At 38.0% G+C, this 20,154-nt stretch overlaps 1 protein-coding gene across 1 annotated transcript in view; it reads right to left on the bottom strand.

Moving 5' to 3' along the window:
- Positions 1-10,964, bottom strand: part of arid5b (AT-rich interaction domain 5B) — an 84,821-nt gene extending 73,857 nt beyond the window's left edge. Inside the window, exons 1-3 of the mRNA XM_056771943.1 lie at positions 10,936-10,964; positions 10,421-10,675; positions 259-493 (exon numbers count right to left, since the gene is read on the bottom strand). Of these exons, the coding sequence (XP_056627921.1) occupies positions 259-493; positions 10,421-10,675; positions 10,936-10,956 (511 nt within the window). The 5' untranslated portion in view covers positions 10,957-10,964. The remainder of the gene's footprint in view (positions 1-258; positions 494-10,420; positions 10,676-10,935) is intronic.
- Positions 10,965-20,154: the final 9,190 nt, after the last annotated feature.

The following is a 20,154-nucleotide window of genomic DNA, read 5'->3' as shown; positions in this document are numbered from 1 at the left end:
ACTCTCTTTATGCAAAGTCTCCACACAGTGAATACAGTCGAATAACATCATGTATGCAGCAAGACGGATAAAACGTCTGACAAAACAACGTGTATACGACCAACAATTAAATGGTAGCACGAATTGCATTTCTTAAGCTTAAACTGCGCTAAAAGCACTACTGCGCAGGCTCTGAGGTTCACTTCTACACACAGCCGTGATGTTTCTGGTGTTATCTGACCGAGAGAAATGTGAGGAATAGGAAACTGTGCTACGCACCGAGTTCAGCTTTCTCTTTCATGACGTCCTTGAAGTTGAGGCCGCTGTTGAGGGTGGACTCTCTGTATTTGTGAAGCGCTTCTCTCTGACCGTTCTTCCCCAGCTCTTTCAGGACGGTGGGTTTCAGGGGCGTGGCCCGCAGACCCTTCTTCCAACACGACCAGTCCGCCACCGTCCATTTCACCAGATCCTCTAACTTCACGATGACCTTCTCTGAAACAGCGACGACTTCATCCTGTAGAGAGGAACAGAGTATATGAGTCAGGACAGGTGCTTTAAAGAGCATTCTGATTAAACGCTCTGACACCGGACGTGACACGATAAGACATTAGAAACACATTACAACCCATTATAATTTGACATTTTGTCCTAACTGGATGCAAATCCGAATTCCACAACATGTGAAAACGCTGTTCTGAAACTCTCACTCTTTCAAAACATTGTTTTGACCAATGGTGTGGGTTTGAGGAGGGACTGTCTGTTTATCCGACCAATGGAAGACAGCGATGAGGAAACGTTTGGCGTAATTCATTTAACCTAAACCGTGAGCATTTATAAAGATTTGGGACACATGAGTGAAATGTTTCTCATCATTTAGAAAACGTTTGGTCTGAAGGAGTATGCTTAAATGTCAGAAATTAGTTTAGCAGACCAAAATATACAAACAGAATTGTTTTTTCATCACAAAACTAACATTTTGTTTTAGAAATGGATGACTTTGACTGAACAATGAAGAAAGAACAGCCAATAAGAGCTCAGACCTCCTTTAATGTCGTTTAAAAAGCACCTCAAGAGGCTAGTTGAGAAAGGGTGACAACACTGAAGATGCTGAATTATGTTTGAATAATTAATTATTGTTTTCATTCATTTGAATTTTTCATTGCAACACAATTCCCATAGTTCCCTTTTGATTTATTTCATAATTTCAATCAGTTGATTATTTTTAAAAATAGGAACACATAAGTGTCCAAAACTTTTGACCGGTAGTGTATATATTAGACAGTAACATAAATTTCAAGGCATCAAAGGTAGAAAAAGAAATGATATTGAAACGTTTTGAATATTTTTAGTATCCTGCCAATATTGTAATAATATATATTGAATACACATATAAATATATCTGCACAAAATTCTGACCAATAACATGTGGTGCAACACAAAGGCATGAAGGCACTTCACTTCAGATTTAGATCCTGATGTGGGACTGGAACATTAAGGGCATAATAATCTTTCACAAATAGTCCGAACAGGCCTAGTTTTAAATCAAGCCACATCTAAAATAAAACCCAGCCCGCGAGCGCTACACCAGCTGAACCTCACGGAGTCTTACTGGAACATGTGAATAACTCTCTGTTACTGTACATGTTGTCATTTGGAATGCAGTTTCATTGTAATGCGTCACGGCACTGAAGCTTTATGACAACTGTGCCAAGTGGCTCGGAGTTATTCCTTTCTAAAAGTGAAGCGAAGGCTCGTGACCTGGCACAGGATAACACACAGGGAATCTGGGGAACAGATGCGTTTGTATTTTACACAAAGAATACAGTGTACAACACACAGAGGAAATGCACACAAATATTCCTGCTAGTGGTTTGGACACGGTTTCCAATAAAGTCAAGTGAAAAAGCTACAGGAGATCACCGGACAAACTCAAGTTCTTCTTTCAGTCTTCAGATGAATCTGCATGCAGGAGAGCTTTCTGCTGAACACGCCGTGTCTCATTACGTCCTCTTTAACTAGAACATTTTTGCTTTTATGTCTGGCTTCCATACACTAGACTCGATTGTCACGCTGTCAAGCAAACACTTTATCTCTGGCACAGACAGAAAAATGGAAGAAAAATGAAACTTCGCTTCGGCGCGCTTAACCGTTCCATTTGAAAAGCAAGTTACCAAGCCGTGTACAATCAGGGGGTTAAGCTTTAATAAAAGCGGCTAATGGCAGGATATGAACGCATTGGCTATGATTTCCTTCAGCGGGGGGGGCGTGTGGGCATTCCTCACGCGGTACAACAACAACATACAACATATCACTGTAGTTTGAAGATGCCGGGTCACCACCCAAAAATTGGTTGCAGCAGGTCTGTTACAGACAGCTAATGCAAACAATTAAATGCAATTAACCATATAATTGTACATAGTTAGAGCGAAATAATTGGCTTCTAGTTTTCTTTTTAAAGAGAAGATGAAATGCTCCCTGTAAGGCTTTTGTTTCTGACATCCAAGGTCATGCGGCCAATCACATTTTGGCATAAATTCATCTTCTGAGGTAGAAGCCAAATTACAAACATGCAGATTGTGTGACACTAAACTACATTCAATTTAAGCTTACGTGTAACAAGGCAAAGAATAAATGACGTCATGTATGTCAGAGAAAAATATTATTCCTCATACATCAGCAGGAGATGTGATGGGATTCTCTCAGTTGGGTTTCATTTAAGTATCGATTGAGTCTCAGTTGCTTTTTCTAAAACACTGATTAGTTCAGTGATTCAAAGATAGACATGAAACAGCTCTTTTAATTCATTCAAATAAATAATATGAAACTACATAAATTATTCTTATTAAAAAGTTTACAAATGTGAGAAGGACACATTAAAGCATACATTTTAAAGTTAGATTTATAATTGTTTGTGTTATTTCCACTATTGAATACATTCCACAGGATTTAGTTCAATTACATCAGATTACATGTACAAATTACATGTAATTAAATTGCAGGAAAAATAAGAGTAATCCCTTACTTTACATTTACAAAGGGAAAGTAATTAAATGACAATAACTAATAATGTTCTCAAAATGGTTAGATGGATGCAGGGGAGCCAGAGATATTGTAGCATTTTATGAAATATAGGAAAGTATCATCGATTTCACACAATCAAACATCAGAAAAATAAGACCACAAGCCAAAAGAATTTAAGTGTTCAGCATTGTATAACTGGATATTTTCTTGGTTGAATTAAAATTAGGATCAATTAATAATTTTGCATGTTCTTTAGTCTACGCGGTTCATTATTAACAAAATTTTTTGTATGATACAGCGTATTATCAGCAGCGGCAGTAGCAGGGTTCACGAGCATGAGAGCGCAGACGCTTGTGTTTCAATTCCAATATAAAGTCAAATGGGTCAAACACAGTACACAGAAAACTTCAGTGAGATCACGTGATCTCTCAATGCTTTATTGCTTCACTGTATAATTCAATTTGAATGAAACAGATCAAATAATAAAAAGAGAAACGGCGAACAGATTTACCCGTGCATTATTAAGTGATGTTATGAGTAAGATCAATCAAAGGCTTTAAAAGCTTCATCCTAACAATGGCCTCTCTGTTCTTTAACATGAAGAGTCTTTAAGCAGCAGCATTATATGAGCGGAGGGGTCCAGACGTCACGCTGAGCGTCTCACTCCACTGATTCAGAGGTCAACTCAAGAATTCAGCAGGTCAACACAGATTTGTACACCTGCTTGCATGTCCATTTAATTATTGACCTGCTAACATGAAGAGGAGAAAGTCTTTTAAATGCTGGTTAAAAGTTAAATCCAGCATCAAACAAGTTTTCATATTCAGCGATTTAACTCATGTGAGCACAAACTATGGCTATTTAAGTATATACTTCAAGCTAAAACAACACATTCATTCACTGGATTTGTTTTCTCATTTTCTTTATAAACCAGAGCACACGGATTGTCAAACTTGTTTCTTAGCATGAGCTTGAATTACACTTGATTAAATCTATTAAACTCAAACCAACTCAATTTTCATAAGAAAACTACAGCTTCATTTGAGGATTAAACTGATCATCTTGAAGAACTCAAATCACAAGATGTTGTCTTTATCGGCTTATCTGTTTATCATAACACTCAGAGATTCTATTAACACTGTGTCTTATTTGCAGTCTGTCTCTGTACGTAAACAACAGCTAAGAGTAAAACATTATAGCTCATAGTTATTTGTTTACATTTACAAACATGTTTACATTAGGACTGTCAAACGATTAATCACATCCAGAATAAAAGTTTGTGTTTATATGGTATTTGTCTCTGTACTGTGCATATTCATTTTTGTCTTTATAAAACATACACATACATTTATATTTAGGAAATATTTAAATGTATTTATTTATATTTACCAACAATTTAAATCAAATAAATGTTTATACATTTATTGTATAATATGTATACATATGTATATGTATATTTTATTTATTTATTTTAATATGTACATTTATGGATCAAATACGAAAAAGGGTTTAAGCATAAAATGTGTTATACTGATTTAAATTGTTGTTGTTTAAAACAAGTTTTCTATTGAATTTCATTGCATTTTTGTTTTTGTTTTTCTGAGCAAAAAATAAATATCACACATTTTCTCCTGATTTACAGGAGACGACCCCTGAAATGTCATTCAGTGTTACAATCTTGTCAGGCATACCAACAAAAATAAAAAACAAATATTTGCCACTATCCTAGGTTTTGCCCATTCGTCAATAATAAGTTTTACTCATTCAAAGCACAGTAAAATGTAATATTTATGTACAAATGTATGAGTCAGAATAAGCATGTTGTTTGAATTTGTACATAAATTCAAAGATGGTGGAGATGGTGGTCTAGTGGGTTAAACCACTGAACTGGTAAATCAAAAGGTTGCTGGTTCGATCCCAGCATCCACCACCAGTGTGTCCTTGAGCAAGACACTTTACTCCATGTTGCTCCAGGGGGATTGTCCCTGTAATAAGTGCACTGTAAGTCACTTTGGATAAAAGCGTCTGCCAAATGACTAAATGTAAATGTAATAAATATTGTGTTACATCTAATGACAATGTTACATTATTTCAACCCAATTTTGACATTCTTGAAAAACTTGAAACCATAAAGTAGACATTTTACTTACATTTAATGAGCTCATGTAAACATAAATTAACATTTGTAAATTTCGTGTGATAACTTCTTTGACCCTTATGTGTATGTTTTTATCAATTCAAAATAAATATGCTTATTACACAGACAAATATTATGTAAATACAAATTTTTATTCTGGATACCATTAATCACGATTAACTGCCCTTATTTGCATTTACTAAAAATGTTACTCTGCAGTGACATCATGAGCATAACCCCCTCTAATTAATCTCTATAATGTATACTGATCATCATCAAGTTTGACTACAAATATCACAGTCACATACACTCGGGTTAGTGTGATGAATGTGTGGTTACTATGGTTTACTACGAATAAAATCAAAACAATGTGGTTATGATAGTTTAACCACCTTTCATTTTTCATAAGGAAATAAATGAACAGCTGCATGAGCCGCATTCACAGATATTTAAATAAAGCCAAACACACATCAGTGTGCGGTCGTAACACACCTAATAAATACATGACGTATCAAATCTCAACCGATTGACACGTCAGCATCATTCAGCAGGTGTAAATATCAAGTGGAATAACGTTTGATTCATCTGATCTGCAGAGGTTAATCCTAAACTACAACTACTAAAACAATGTCACGCTGCCATACACTTACACAAGTTACTCAGACAAGCTCTGAAAACAACATTAAATGTGTAAAGACGAGTATAGACCAGCAGGTACGTCCGGCTGCAATAAGATCAACGTCTGTCAAAGAATTCAGAAATATCTTACAGATGGGCCGCTGACATCCGGCCTGAATTCAACCAGCTCTCTACATCTGTATGAATGTGCAGAGCTGCGCTGCGATTGGACGTGAAGCTGCGGCGCTGCTGTGAAATATGATGACGCTGCCCCACAAAATTAAAGCCATTTGTCATGAAAGCCGAGCGCTTCGAGAGACAATGCAAATGTTTGTTCTGAATGCTTGAATGAAGGTTAAAGAGAAACATAAAATATCAATGTCAACCGCACACTCAGGGTGAAAAAGTTCAGAAAGCTTCTTGTGATCAAGTTCTAGCAGGTTTTCAACAATACAGAGTTAGTTGTACACACAATTTGTTGAATGTTTGCGATCATCCGCCTGCAGAGAGCCGTTATGAGTGTTGTGTGTTAAAGATGACACGTGCGCTATTTTTCCTTCTGATGTGAGAATGCATTCTGTGACTGTTGATGGACGTGACCTACAGTCAGTTTATACAGGACGATTCTTAAAGGGACGGCTCGCTTAAATATGAAAGAAAGAATTCTTGCAATCCCGAATGACAAACTGACAGTCACTATTTACTTTCACTCCAGCAGAAAAGAACAGCTTTGAAATTCTGCTCAATATTTAGGTTTTGTGTGAACTCCGTCAAATGATGTAGGCTTGCCTGTAAAAAGTCAACATATTATGGAACTCTACCTACGACGAGAGCGGCGATTTCATGTGAACTATAAATATGAGAGACAAACGTGGACTAACGCCAGGCAGCGGAGAAGTGTCTGGATCACAGCCACGCTCGTGCTCCCCATCTTCAGTTCTGTAATCTAAATAACAGCCGAAAAAAGCAAGTAATGCCACATTAGCACTCTTCCCAGAATCCTGTGAAGTTACCGCCGTTCAGAAAAGGGGAAATTTGCAAGTGCATTTGCACACACTGACATTATCTTTCCATGCACGGGGTTTGTAAATGTACCGTACTGGAGTTTATATATGTATATGCAAACGACGGCTGTTAAACAAAGTGCCCGACGCTTGCTGGAGTCTGATATGGAATCTATTTATAAAGCAGCAAACCCATTTAGTTCTGCTCTAATGTCACATAAATGCTATTCACCAGTATCCACCCCCCCTCGCTCGCCCTCTCTCTCTCTCGCTCTCACACACACACACACAGTTAAACAATGATATTACGAGCTATGGGACTGAAGAACAACTGGCTCCAATTAAAGGCTGAAAAACTGCGAGCGCAGCCTGAAACTATTGCCTAAACAATTCCTCCCTTTAAAATGACATAGATTTTCTCCCAAACACACTCATAAATGATGTATCGGTGCTGGTAGGGGGCGGTTTTGCATCTTTCCTTCTGAAAAACAGTTTTGCGCTTTAGGACGGATTGGGGAAAATAAAAGAGGAGAGGAAATTGAATTGAGAAGCACAGATCTGCTGGAGCTGCAGACGCCGGTACAGTAAGAAGAATGTGTTGGCTTCTCAAAAGCAAAACAAGCGTCTTCAGAAGAGCGTTAGGTTGCCCTCTCTAGGCACAAAGTCTAAGTGTTAAATTTAGTCGGCCGGCTGCCAGGAAGAGATCACTGCAGGCCTGGCGGTTTTACCCAGCGCTCTCCTTCTAATGAATGACTAACCCCAGCCAGAGGGGAAATTACATCACACGGGTGTAGAAACAAAAAGGCATTCGCAGAGAGTGGCTCTGTTTTATCACACAATCATACTTGCATACACACGCTGGCTAAACATTAGCACATTGCTTCTCTGGTTACGCAAAACTTTATTATCCTCAATGTTTGCTCAAAAAGACTAACAAGACAGACCGGCGACCACTCTTCAGCCATTGTTAAAGGGATACTACACCCACAAATGAAAATTCTGTCATTGTGACTCACCTTCAAGTCGTTCCAAATCTGTATAAAAGTCTTTGTTCTGATGAACACAGAGAAAGATTTTGGGAAGAATGCTTGTAACCAGACAGATTTTGCCCCCCATTGACTCCCATAATACAATGGTAGTCAAAAGTGTCCCAGAACTGTTTGCTGTCCTGCATTCTTCAAAATGTCTTCTTTTGTGTTCAACTGAACAAAAATATTTGGAAGAATGATTATTACCTACTATGGGAGTCAATGGGTGTTGAGATCTGTTTGGTTATACGCATTCTTCCAAATATCTTTCTCTGCATTCATCAGTACAAAGACATTCATACAGATATGGAACAACTTGAAGGAGAGTAAATGACAGAATTTTCATGTTTTTGTGAAGTATCCCTTAAAAGTCAAATATTAAATTGAAAAAAATCCAATGTAAATACACATAAATTAACATTACATATTTATTCTAGGTCCTTGATTTATTAGTGGTTTTAAGGACGCCACATAACCGGTTCCAGCTGCCTAGCCAAGTGAATTAAGAGTTGAGTTTAATTGAACGCACAACCTTTAAAAACAAAACCAAAAGATATGAGAAGCATTTTCAACACCCTTTAAAATGCAGATAATAAATAAGCCAGCTTCAGATAGCTCCTTGAGCCGAGCATGCTTAATTATCTCATAAATCATTTTCAATAACATTCTTTAATAAATGTGTGTGTCCCTCGTGACCCAGCATTGACGCAGATTCTGTTAATACACACGTTTGTTATTGTTTCGTTAACACACAATAGATTGTCTGATAGTGGATGATAGTCACTCGCTGCAAATGCAAATGTAATTTAATTGGCCGATGTGCTGAGTGCATGTGAAGATCTCACGTTACCGCAGGTGCTCGGCCTGACACTACATCACATTATTATTTCAATTCTGCACGTCTCATTTAGCACAAAACATTCTTCACACAATACCTGTCACAGCACGAGTAAAACTTGCACACTCACTGCTGGTTTATAAATGTCTAAAGACTGATGGTCGCAATACGATTTGCTAATAGTAAAATCACTGAAAACACCATTTTGATCCCAATATCGACTCTCCAAATATCCTTCATTCTTTCTTTCAGCATTACTCAATAAAGCTCTTATGTTAGTAAGTGTAGGCCATCACTTCTATAAATAGTTCTTGGCCCCCAAAAAAGTACAGCTGACAGTATCTCCTGCAGCATATTCTCAATACTGTAACACAGGAGGAGAGCATCGTTCCCGTTCTTCCCATCCGCCCAGAAATCATGAATGCGTAATAAATGTGAAAAGCAAATAACTGCCATTGATGCTGAATGGGGGAGCGCGCTCTGATCCACTAAACACACACACACACAGCATTAACACTAATGTTCTCTCTCAATAACACCTCAATGTAAACAGCACGCTTTCAAGGTCGACAGTTTGCGTTTCCCCCGCGTAATATTGATCATAATTCAGCACAGTACCCCTGACATTTGGACCGGGGGTCTCGCAGAACCTGTTGATTATTTTCAAAAGGCTATTAAAGCCCCTCCGCGGGGGCAGGACAGAGCTTCAACACACGGCTCATTGTCTTTCTGTATTCGGGACTGGCGATGACATGAGCAGTGCAAGATAAAACAGGTACAGAGCTTGTTACATTACACATGTAAGAGCGCAGCTGTGCTGCTTTGTTAAAATAGCAATCGCGCGTGCACAATGGCCTGTGAACACTGTATATTCAAGGGTTTTCTTAAGGCAGCTTGCAGTGCACATAACATCTGATAAACCGGTTTCATCAAAATATATGAAAATGTCTAGTTACACAAGCGAGTCGTTTTCATGGGGTCAGATCAGGCTGAAAAAGCTCTTTAAAGTAACAACCACATATGGTTTTACTACATAATATAAACACAAAAAATACTACACTTTTGCTATAAACACTCCTATATTTACTAACTAATGAATATAGAATAAGAATATTTAATTACAAGCAATTATAAAGTATAACTTCAACACAATAATATAAAGGGACACCAAAGGGTTAATTCGTCAGAAAGAACACATTTTTCATTTTGGCTAAACAGATGTGAGGCTGCAGGACTTTGACATAATAACCTTCATAAATGTCAGCTGCGCGAGATCACTGCCGAAATTCATCTATTCCCATTGATTCACAACGTCGCGCATTTACAATAGCCATCTTAAACATCCCGAAGCATAATCGCCGCATATCGTTAGCGCGAGGCGATCGTTTCGCGCGTGCATGTTCGTGTGGAAACACTGTTATTTAAAGCATCAGCAGAACGCAACGCAACGCAACGCAAAGCCACAACGAAACGCTTCAGCTCAGTTTCCGCACTGTTGTGTATCAGAAGAAACGAGCAAACACTTGATGTGACAACTTCACACAATGGCATCCTTCTCAGCATCGCAAATGCGCGCCGCGATAAACGCCGATGATATGCAAACGAGCCGAGAGGGGCTTCGCTGTGACCACACGTCTATTATTAAACGCAACGCAACCTCGTCTAACATGCGAGATCAGATCTGAAAAAGGCGATCAGATGTCTTGCGATGATGCACAGGCACACATACAGCTCGCGTTACTTTCATACGCGCGAGGATAATGTAATGTAAGAAAATAACAACGCGCTGTCTTACCTCTCCATGCGTGACATTTCTGCCCTGGGGGGTTTGCTCTGGCAGAAAATAAAGTTTGGAGCTGGATAAAAGTTGCTTGCTCGTCCTTTCCTCCCACAGGAGCTGCAGTTCCGCGATGCAGACGGGATCCTCGGGTTTACATCTCACCAAGAAAAAATCTCCCAGGGACAAAATTCTCGCTCTGCCTTCAAGGTGAAACCTAAACGCCTTGTAGAAAATATATGGTCCGTGCAAACCACAAGGTGAGCCGACCCACTGCGGAAACACCAAGAGAGCGCATTCATGTCATACATCCATAAACCACCGAGCTCTTACATACACAACACACACAGTTTACATGATGAGGGTCACAGCCTGATCACATGATAAATGGCATTAGATAGAAATGCGAATCGTGTAATATCAACTTTAGTTGTAAAGTTTTCGCCATGCATTCCGTGCGATACGAAAGAATCGCGTTTGCGCGCAATAATCAAATATTTCGACGTGGAAATGAAAGCGGTGTGTGATATTACCAGCAGTGAGTTGGGCTCCATCTCGTCGCTCTGAATTGATTAAACTCAAACATTCTCTCCAAACTTGTTGGCTTGAATGGATCACTGCAGGTCCTGGCAGGGCAAAATATCAGCGCGCTCGCCGACGCCGCGACCTTCAATATGAAATCGCCGCGATGCGATATCGGCTCACTTAAAATGACGGCGATTGGTGTCCAATATTTCTTCAAGACGTTTTCTTTCGCCTACGATCATTTCCTCACATTTTCGAAGCAAGGCGTTCGTAGTAAATTCGTAAATCCGCATTGAGGCTGGTGCGTTTTCGCTCGGGCAGCGTTTCAAAGTCGTGTTTTTTAAAAAATGACGCTTTTAAGCCACAAAATGTGACGCTCGTTCGACAACTGCATATATATAGGTATATAAATATACATGTAACGATTTTTATATGCAAAGAGAGCGACTATATTCTGATCATATATGCAATGTTGGTTTTACGTATCTGTCAGGACCTGTGCAAAAGGAGGTTTGTATGTCTATAAAAAAACATTTCCTGCAGAGATTCTTCCTCTTATTTCTAGAATTAATTATAAACCATAATCATATAATTTAATAATTATTAGAATGCGGAAACATAGCAACGCGAACGTGTGGATATGGGATGATGTAACGATGTATTCAGATGCGCCTTTATATTAGCGCAAATGCTTTTGAAATGTATCGAGTTCGTGTTAACGCGACACATGGAAACATTGTAACATCACCGCCTCATGAATTGTTGCCATTATGGACATTTGAGGATTGAATGTGATCTCACGAGACAATGCGAAAACAATATTGCAGGCAAATCGCGCGCTAAAAGCGAATGAATGTCACATGTGTTCGATAAGAGAAATCAAACGCATAAAGGGACGATATTCGTGTAGCTATTGTTCGATCAACATTTTAAGTCGCGCATCTGTTTAAGCATGATCGAGCTTTCGCACAGCTGTGAAGACGAATATAAAACAGATATGAGAACAATCTGATACATATTTATTAACATTTATGCCTCCTGGATATTTCAGAGCCTCTCGATGCAAATGTTATTTGCTTTGTGTGAAAATGTATGGCGGTGCCCTTAAAAAAGTTGAAGCATATGGCCTGAATTACAGGATGTAACATTTACGTCAGCTATTTTTATGTCTTATGCAATGTTTTATCTCCAGTCACGAGGGCTGGCTGGTGATTATGGATATGATCACATTCACGCTTCATAGAACCCAGCGGAGGACACTTAATGTGATTTAGTTCATTTGAATCAAGACATTGTTGTGTTTTGGGAGGCGGGGCTTTTCTTTAGAAAAAAGGGACAAAACAACATGAAAAGATCATGTGGATGAGATAAGAACCTGATTTATGGACACAAAACATGAAACTGTAATACTTTATAATAACATATATTATTTAGAAAATTCAAATATCATATCATCGTTTCAATAATGTTGATTTTGCAAAATGTGAAAAGTGTGTTTTAACATATAATAGAAATACAAATATCTCAAATGTTGTTGATTACAATGATCAGGATATTGGTAGTCAGCCAATACAGTATATAAGTGGGGTGATGTGATGGAGGAAGTCGTGTCAGCCAATGATTAAACAGCTTTCTTTGAGACAGTGAGCAGTAATAGCAGTGCGTTCAGCCCCACCATCAGTCATTCTGCTGCCCTGTGACACACAGTGACATGAGAGATTCCACTCAGATAATTGCACATGAGTGATCGTGGCATGCTGAATATGCTTCTGTTAAAGGGCTGTTACCTCAGACAGATTTAGAAGAGGAAGTTATGTTGTCTGCCTGAATGGTTATATTAGTTCAAGTTTCCTCGGCTTTTATGATGTTTAGAAGTTCTTCAGAAGCACTGTTGCTGATTGTTCCTGCAGTCAAAGCTGTAATAAAAGATCGCGATGATGATGTTAAGAATAATTTCCCTCACAGATTGTGTGTTTCAGTATCTGCTGCAGCAGTTTTCTTCTGCCTGCTGACAGTCTGAGTAGAGCAGATTGATAGTCTAATCTTTCTCTCAGAGATGCCGTTTGAAAGCATGTGGAAAAATTGAATTCTCTCTCTCTCTCTCTCTCTCTCTCTCTCTCTGGTACCGTGAGACTGAACGCGCTGCTTTGCCTGTCAAAGGTTTGTGCATGACTGCGCTCTTCAGCGCTTCATTAATCCTCATATTTGTTTTCAGAACAATGCAACACAAAATGTTCTTCATTTGAGTGACAAGTTAGATGTCTTGCTATCCGCTCACTGTAAATGCACCAGCGTTCCTCTAACTAAATTACCTGTAATTATATATTATGGTCTTTGGTATCAGAACCTGTTTTGAATGAGAAGTGCAGTCATTTTTGAGGATCGCTCCGAGGCAGTGAAATGCTGTTCACTATACTGTCAGTGATTTGCAGGGAGAGTAGAAATAACGGCGTCAGCGTTTTTTCTCTCCTTTTAGAGATAACATATATATTAATGACAAATTTAAAATAAACTCCACACTGACACCTGTGGCGGAACTCACACACTGCAGCCCCCGACACAAAGACTTAATTCTTAACACACACTACACAAAATAATGTGTATTTAATGATCAAATTTAACATGTTTATTAAAAAAAAGCATTATGGACAATGTGCTATTTTAATCATACAAAATAAAAGTCATGTAAGCAATTAATTTTTAATAAAATATTGTTCTTTATTTTAGATAGTCATTAGTAAAATTATATAATAGACTGAACGATTTACAATATTGTATTTAAAAACAATTTTGAGAAATTATGACATATTTAATTAAATAACAAACTTGTTTCCCGCTGAAAATCATTGTACCCACAAATCCCTCTTTAACTGACAGACCTCCTTTTTATCCAACTTAAAACAAATACACAGATCAAAACTATCAAGACTGATATTTATGCATTAAACCTCACATATGTTGTTCAATAGATGTGTGGGATGAGATTTAGTGCCATCTGTGGTCAGGAGAAAAATAAAGGGGGGGATTATTTGCCATATTCCTCTTTTGATTAATTAAATGTATTAAAAGTGTCTTCAATATCTTGTAAAACGCCAAGTGGTTTAAGGTAGTACCTGAAAATAATAAACATATGCACCTCCATGTAAATGGAGGAGCTGAATTTTGATTTATAACTCATTTTCGAGTCTTGACAACTGCACATGTGTAATAGAAAGATAACCATCAGGTGTGCTAAAACAGATGAGCGTACGTTTAAATCACATGTGCAGATTGACTTGTAGGAGGAATATATAAATGAATCAGCAGACTGCCCGTTTCAATTCATCTCCATGTTTATTTATTCATGTTGGGATTCATAAGAACATTTCAAATCTCTCTCTCTCTCTCTCTCTCTCTCTCTCTCTCTCTCACTCACTCTCTCTCTCACTCTCTCTCTCTCTCTCTGTGTTGTGTGTTTATCAATCACTTTCACAGGTGCATCTGCGGTCTTGTTTGGATGCACAGACACACAGCAATAAATAGAATGATTTCTGAAACTGGCACAAATGACAAAAGCAGCCAAACAAAGCAACATTTCCTCCTATAAATAGCGAACATAGTTGTGTTTTCAAGGGTCCTTAACAACAGAAAACGGACTGTTCATTTAAACATGTTCACAAATGCATTAACATTTTGATGTTTATTTGATATGTGATGGCATCAGACTGTTGGCATAATGACCAATAAATGTCTAACTTATATGTGTCGACTTTGGTGCCTTATTTATTTTTACAAATACTTCAAATACCTAAAATGACACACACCAGCTTGCTAAAATGCACATGAAACATGAAACCCTCGAATCATTTCAGGTAGTAGATCACATCACTGTTATTGATGGATTGTGTATTATGTTACGCAAGATGAAAACTCTTTATAGCTTTGTAAAGTGAAGATGGAAAACACATGCTGCCTTTGCAACATCTTACGTATGACATCCCTTGTTGTGTATTCATGTTTCTTGGCTGGTTTCTGCGTTGCTCGAGTAAAACACCTTTGTTAAGGAGAAAATGTGTGAACCTAAATGTAAACTTAAGTAGATCATAAATATCTTGTTGTTAATGATGCGGTGGCTGTGGAAAGGCTCGGTTTGACAGAGGGCTATCATTAACACGAGAATGAATGGCTTTAATTACACAACAACATGGGGGATTCTCAGAAAACCTTTTCATTTTTTTCATGTTTATGTCTGTTATTTGCGTTGTGTCACAGCCAAATCCTTTCCCGCTTTCTGCTGATGCCATTGGTGTTGTATGCAGTGCTCCAGAGAGAATTTCACCATGACAACAAATTACAACAGTTACTATATGAGTCATTTGAATCATTCAGCTGGGAAACGGGGAATTGTACAGCGCAGATCTGCTCGAATCAACAACAGATATTTTTTAAAGAGTAGATGCTGCATGTTTATGAGAGGATCAACTTTCTAGTTTTACTTGGAAAGATTACAGCAAATATTAGCCTGGAGGTTAAACTGAAAAGGAACAGGTGACGCTCAAAATGAAATCATTTACTTACATTCTTTAGTGGAAATCAACAAGAGTTTTGTTCTGCAGAATGTTCATGTTGCTCTTTTTCACACAACAGAAGTTAATGGAGACTGGAGCTGCAAAGCTTCTTTGGAATGACTCAACGAAATGTCACTCTGACAATATTTCACTCAACATTCAACTCCATTTTTGCACTGTAAACCCATCCTCAAAACAATCAAACAGATTGAGTAATGTAAACTTAATTTTATTTAGAAAAATATCTACTTACTTAAATCATTTAAGTTCCTGACAATAATTTATACTTTTGAGTAAAGTATAATGATTATTTTTGATTAATGTGTAGTTTTGACTAAAACTCCAAAAAATGAATTTGCTCCTTGTTCAATTTACTTAATTAAAACATGTTAATTCAATACAATTGTTCAAGAAGGATTTCCAATTCCCAGCATGCTTTGCGTCAGACTGCATTAGGAGAGTATATTTTAAAATATGATGCTTGAGTTTAGTCTGTGAGAGGCTACATACCTTGTAAAATGTGAATAATAACTGTACTAATGCCAGATCTGTCTCTTCTTGTCATTTTGAATTTTATAAGTCAAAATGTGTTTAATTTATACACATCAAGACTAATAAATACATTTTTACCAAAAACTAAAAGATGAGTTCAGTCCAGAGGTGTAAAAAGTACTCAAAAATGTTACTCAAGTGAAAGACCAAGTTCTGAGTGAAAATATTACTCAAGTAAAAGTACAAGTATCTGGCCAGAAACATACTCGAGCAAAAGTTTAAAAAGTACCACATTCAAATTGTACTTAAAAAGTAAAAGTAAATCTAATTATAAAACTAAAGAGATTCTTGTTCAAGCATTTAATCTTTCACAATATGTGAATGAACCACATGCAATGGTCTATCCTGCTTAACAACTGATTGTATTTTATTGTATTTAACACATGCCTATTCTAATATGCAACATGCTACTCAAGGTTTGTAAACTTCTGGTTTAACTTCAGCAGAAGCTGATTTTTTAAATTGTGAGAGTCAATAGGCAGATATTTCCCTGGTGAGCGGGAGACAAAGAACACACTTCAACTTATATGAATCCTTATTCATTACACTACAAGAAGGCCACGGGTGCTCTTGATCCTGTGGTGGGTTTTGAACTGTATTAGCAGCTGATCGTGTTCCTCCATTTTCTTCCACTGATCATTTCTCTCAGGTCCGCCGGTCCAGGTCAAGCAAGGTGCTCTGCATTGTGGTAATTGATGTGACATGACGTCACTTCAAAAGGACCAATCAACATGTCTGGCCAATTTCATTGAATATTAAAACAAATCTCATTGGCTGATTTAAAAACATTTAAATCCAATTTATCAGCGCAATTCAGTTGGTTTATCGGTAGTAAGGGACGATAGAGGAAAGTGAGACTTCAAAAATACTTAAAAAAAGTTTTACTTTTTGAGTATAAATAAAATTGTAAGGAGTAAAAAGTAAAAGAAATCTTTAAAAATGTAATAAAGTAAAAGTACAAGAATTCATTTTTAATTGTTCTCACGTAAAGTACAGATCCTCCAAAGTAATACTTAAGTAGAATAAGTACTCTGCACCTCGGGTTCAGTCTACTTGATTTTATGAGAAAGATGAATGAACTATTTAAGTCACATTTACTGAGACGAATTAAAACTTTAGTTTAACAGTTATCGAAATGTGAAATTTCTGCTAACTAAGACCAAGAACCTCTTAAACGTACATTTTTTTTTGAGTATTGCCAACTCATCCGGGTTTAGAGTAAAGCACATTTAGAGTGGAAACGGCTCATGATCGTTTGGGAGTTCTAGCGCCCCCTGTGTTCACCTAAACTCACTGCGTGAGTCGACTGTGCTGGTGCCGTGGGGAATATGACACTGGACTGATAATATTAGATCAATATCCATGTCTGTTCCTTCAGCAGCGCTTGCTTTCTATCATCCGGACACGTAATGGATTTCACTGCATTACTGCATAAAGTCCCAGGCTTTGAAAGGCATCTAATTGGCAATGTCGTTTTATTTCAGACGATACGGTTGCGAATGATCGAGCGATATTCAGTCCTGAAATTTGTGCGAACGCCACTGGAAACAGTTGGAATGATACTGAGGCTTGTGCATAATTCACACTGCCGCCTATAATAATGCAGCTCATTACAATAGAGCTCCTGTGCTTTAAGGAGTGGTATTAAAAATACATTATTCAGCCTGTTATACAACACGCTTCGTCTGTCACAGAAGCAAAAAAGCTGCTTTGCGTTATGTGAACCTTTACACTATCACATCCCGAATAGATTCGATGTTAATGCTTTAGAGAGGCAGAAAAACCAGCAGCGCAGAGACTTGTGTGAAATTTCACATTCAGTTATGTTACACATACTTATCGAGTGGCATGACAGACGTTTCATGTGCTGCTAATACCAGTTTGTATAAAGGCAAATATTTCTCATTATTTCTGGTTGAGACATGAACAAACACCCACTCACAAAAGTCAAGGATTTCACAACACAACAGCTTTTAAACTGCTCTTCCGTTCCGGATCTGATCCTATAATGCCGATCACATCACTACATAAATATATACATACTATATAGAGGTTACATTATGGCATTCCCACTAAATGAATGTGTCATAAAGCTCTGTGCTGTGGTGTGGCTCTCGTGGAGTTGCTGTGACCTTTTTATTACTCAGTTTTATTGCAGTGAAATAAAGCGTGTTTAACTGGCTTTACATGAGTGTATGTGATGGATTGAAACACATGGAGTCTTATCTTATCTACAAGTGCAAAAGCTGCTTTCAAGAACCTTCTACATGCGAGTCGAATCAAATCAATTACACTGTGAACATTTCAAAACATCATTTTTATGACATTCACGTTCTGCGTTCTTTTGATGGCTTTTGAAAGTGTCGACCTTTGTGAGGATTCTTTTTCATGTTTTCTTTTCTAAACACACATTAGTATCGGCTCAGATAAGATTGAGCGAAGGATTCTTTTCAAATGAAGGGTGGGGCTGATTTACTCCACTCGCGCCGCCGCGGGAAATGAAGGATTTATACAAGCAGCCCTAAAGACTCGATGAATTTCATTATGTAAGCAACATTAATGGCGCCCACCAGATGAATATAAACTACGGCTGAAGATAATGGGCTGTTATTATTGAGCTCCGTTGAAACAAAGAGGAAGCATATTGTTCACGTTATTAAGTCTCAGGTTTCTAAAGAGGAACGATTCTCATGTAAATGATACAGGGAAAGCGGTTGAAATGTCATGAGCCCAATGCAAACAAGTCTCTTAAACATTTGCATGCGTGTACGGCTGACAAAACGCTTGACCTGTTCACTTGAAAAGGATTTTACTGCGCAACGGCGATATTCAGCACATTTATTGCCGCCTCGCAACTGCTCTTTCCTCCAACAATGCAAACATTATTTTTGTGCTCTGTAACACGACTGCGCTCTATTTTGCAATGAAAACAAGGTCTTAAATTACATGGCAATTTAGGAATGTGTGGAAAGCCAGGAGGCTACCAGTCAAGCATTCTGGATAACCCCCGTAACTTTCTTCCACTAGAGGAAAATCAAACATCTGCTCCCACGAGTGAGCCCAAATGTTGCCTCTTAAATCATTTCCATCCTAATTCATCCCTTTAACTTGTAAAAATGTTTTCCTTTGTCTCTCTTTTCTCTCTAGTGCTGCAAAATGGACACATATTACATTGCCAGAAGAACCGGCCGACAAAAAAAACATAACAACAGCCGCCTTCCACGCACACATGTTTGGGGCTTTTCACGTCTCACGTGATTTCTGTGGCAAAAAGAGAAACAGGGAAAATATTCAATTTCATTAGAAGATTGTTAACGTGAAAAAAGAAAAGGCTCAACATGTGAAATGCAGTTGTATTTCACCTCTTTTAAAAGATTTTCTTTCACTGTGTGTCATTATGAATCATCTGGTTCATTCGGCTCGGAATTGATTGGATGAAGCACACTTTTATTATAAAGAAATACTTTTATGGTGTTCTTTCTGATGTAATAAATGTACACACAGATATGCCTCTATTATATGATTTGACACAAAGTGTCTTTCTGAGGAAAACCTGAGCTTGACATCTCGACCGTGTCACGACTGAGCGCTTGACAAACAGGCCGATTGGGTTTCACCGGGCACCACAGATATGCAACCATGTGCTCACAGCAGCATTTGATCTCAATTAATAACATTCTCAATGAGATCAGCCTGGAGAAGAGGAGGAAGGAGGGGGTCTGGATTGCGGCAGATGCAGGAAAAGTATTCCGCTTCGGCCACGGCACGACCAATTCAATAGCCAGCAAAACAAGATGAACAACTGGAAGCCAAGAGCACATCTGACCTTGTTACTGTCCTCCGTTTGTGTACAGCTTCACTCAATAAACAGAAAAGCGCGATGGGCCGGTCTGATGCGATCTGTAGCTTGAAGTGGGCTTGTTGTAAAATAAGTACCCTGGAAAAATCTGCTGCCAGTAGAGCAGACGCCTTCCAGCTATTTTTGGGATGATTAAAGCTATAAATCATCACATCATCCAGTGCGCTGGAATGTTTTTAATCACTCGCCACACATCAACAATACTGAACACTACTTGTTACTGTAAAACAAAAGGTTTTCATGTATTTAGACTCAAATGAAATCAGGAC

The sequence above is a fragment of the Triplophysa dalaica genome, chromosome 17 (genome assembly GCF_015846415.1).
Source record: "Triplophysa dalaica isolate WHDGS20190420 chromosome 17, ASM1584641v1, whole genome shotgun sequence".
Taxonomy (NCBI): Eukaryota; Metazoa; Chordata; class Actinopteri; order Cypriniformes; family Nemacheilidae; genus Triplophysa; species Triplophysa dalaica.
This window is presented reverse-complemented; position numbering and strand designations above follow the sequence as displayed.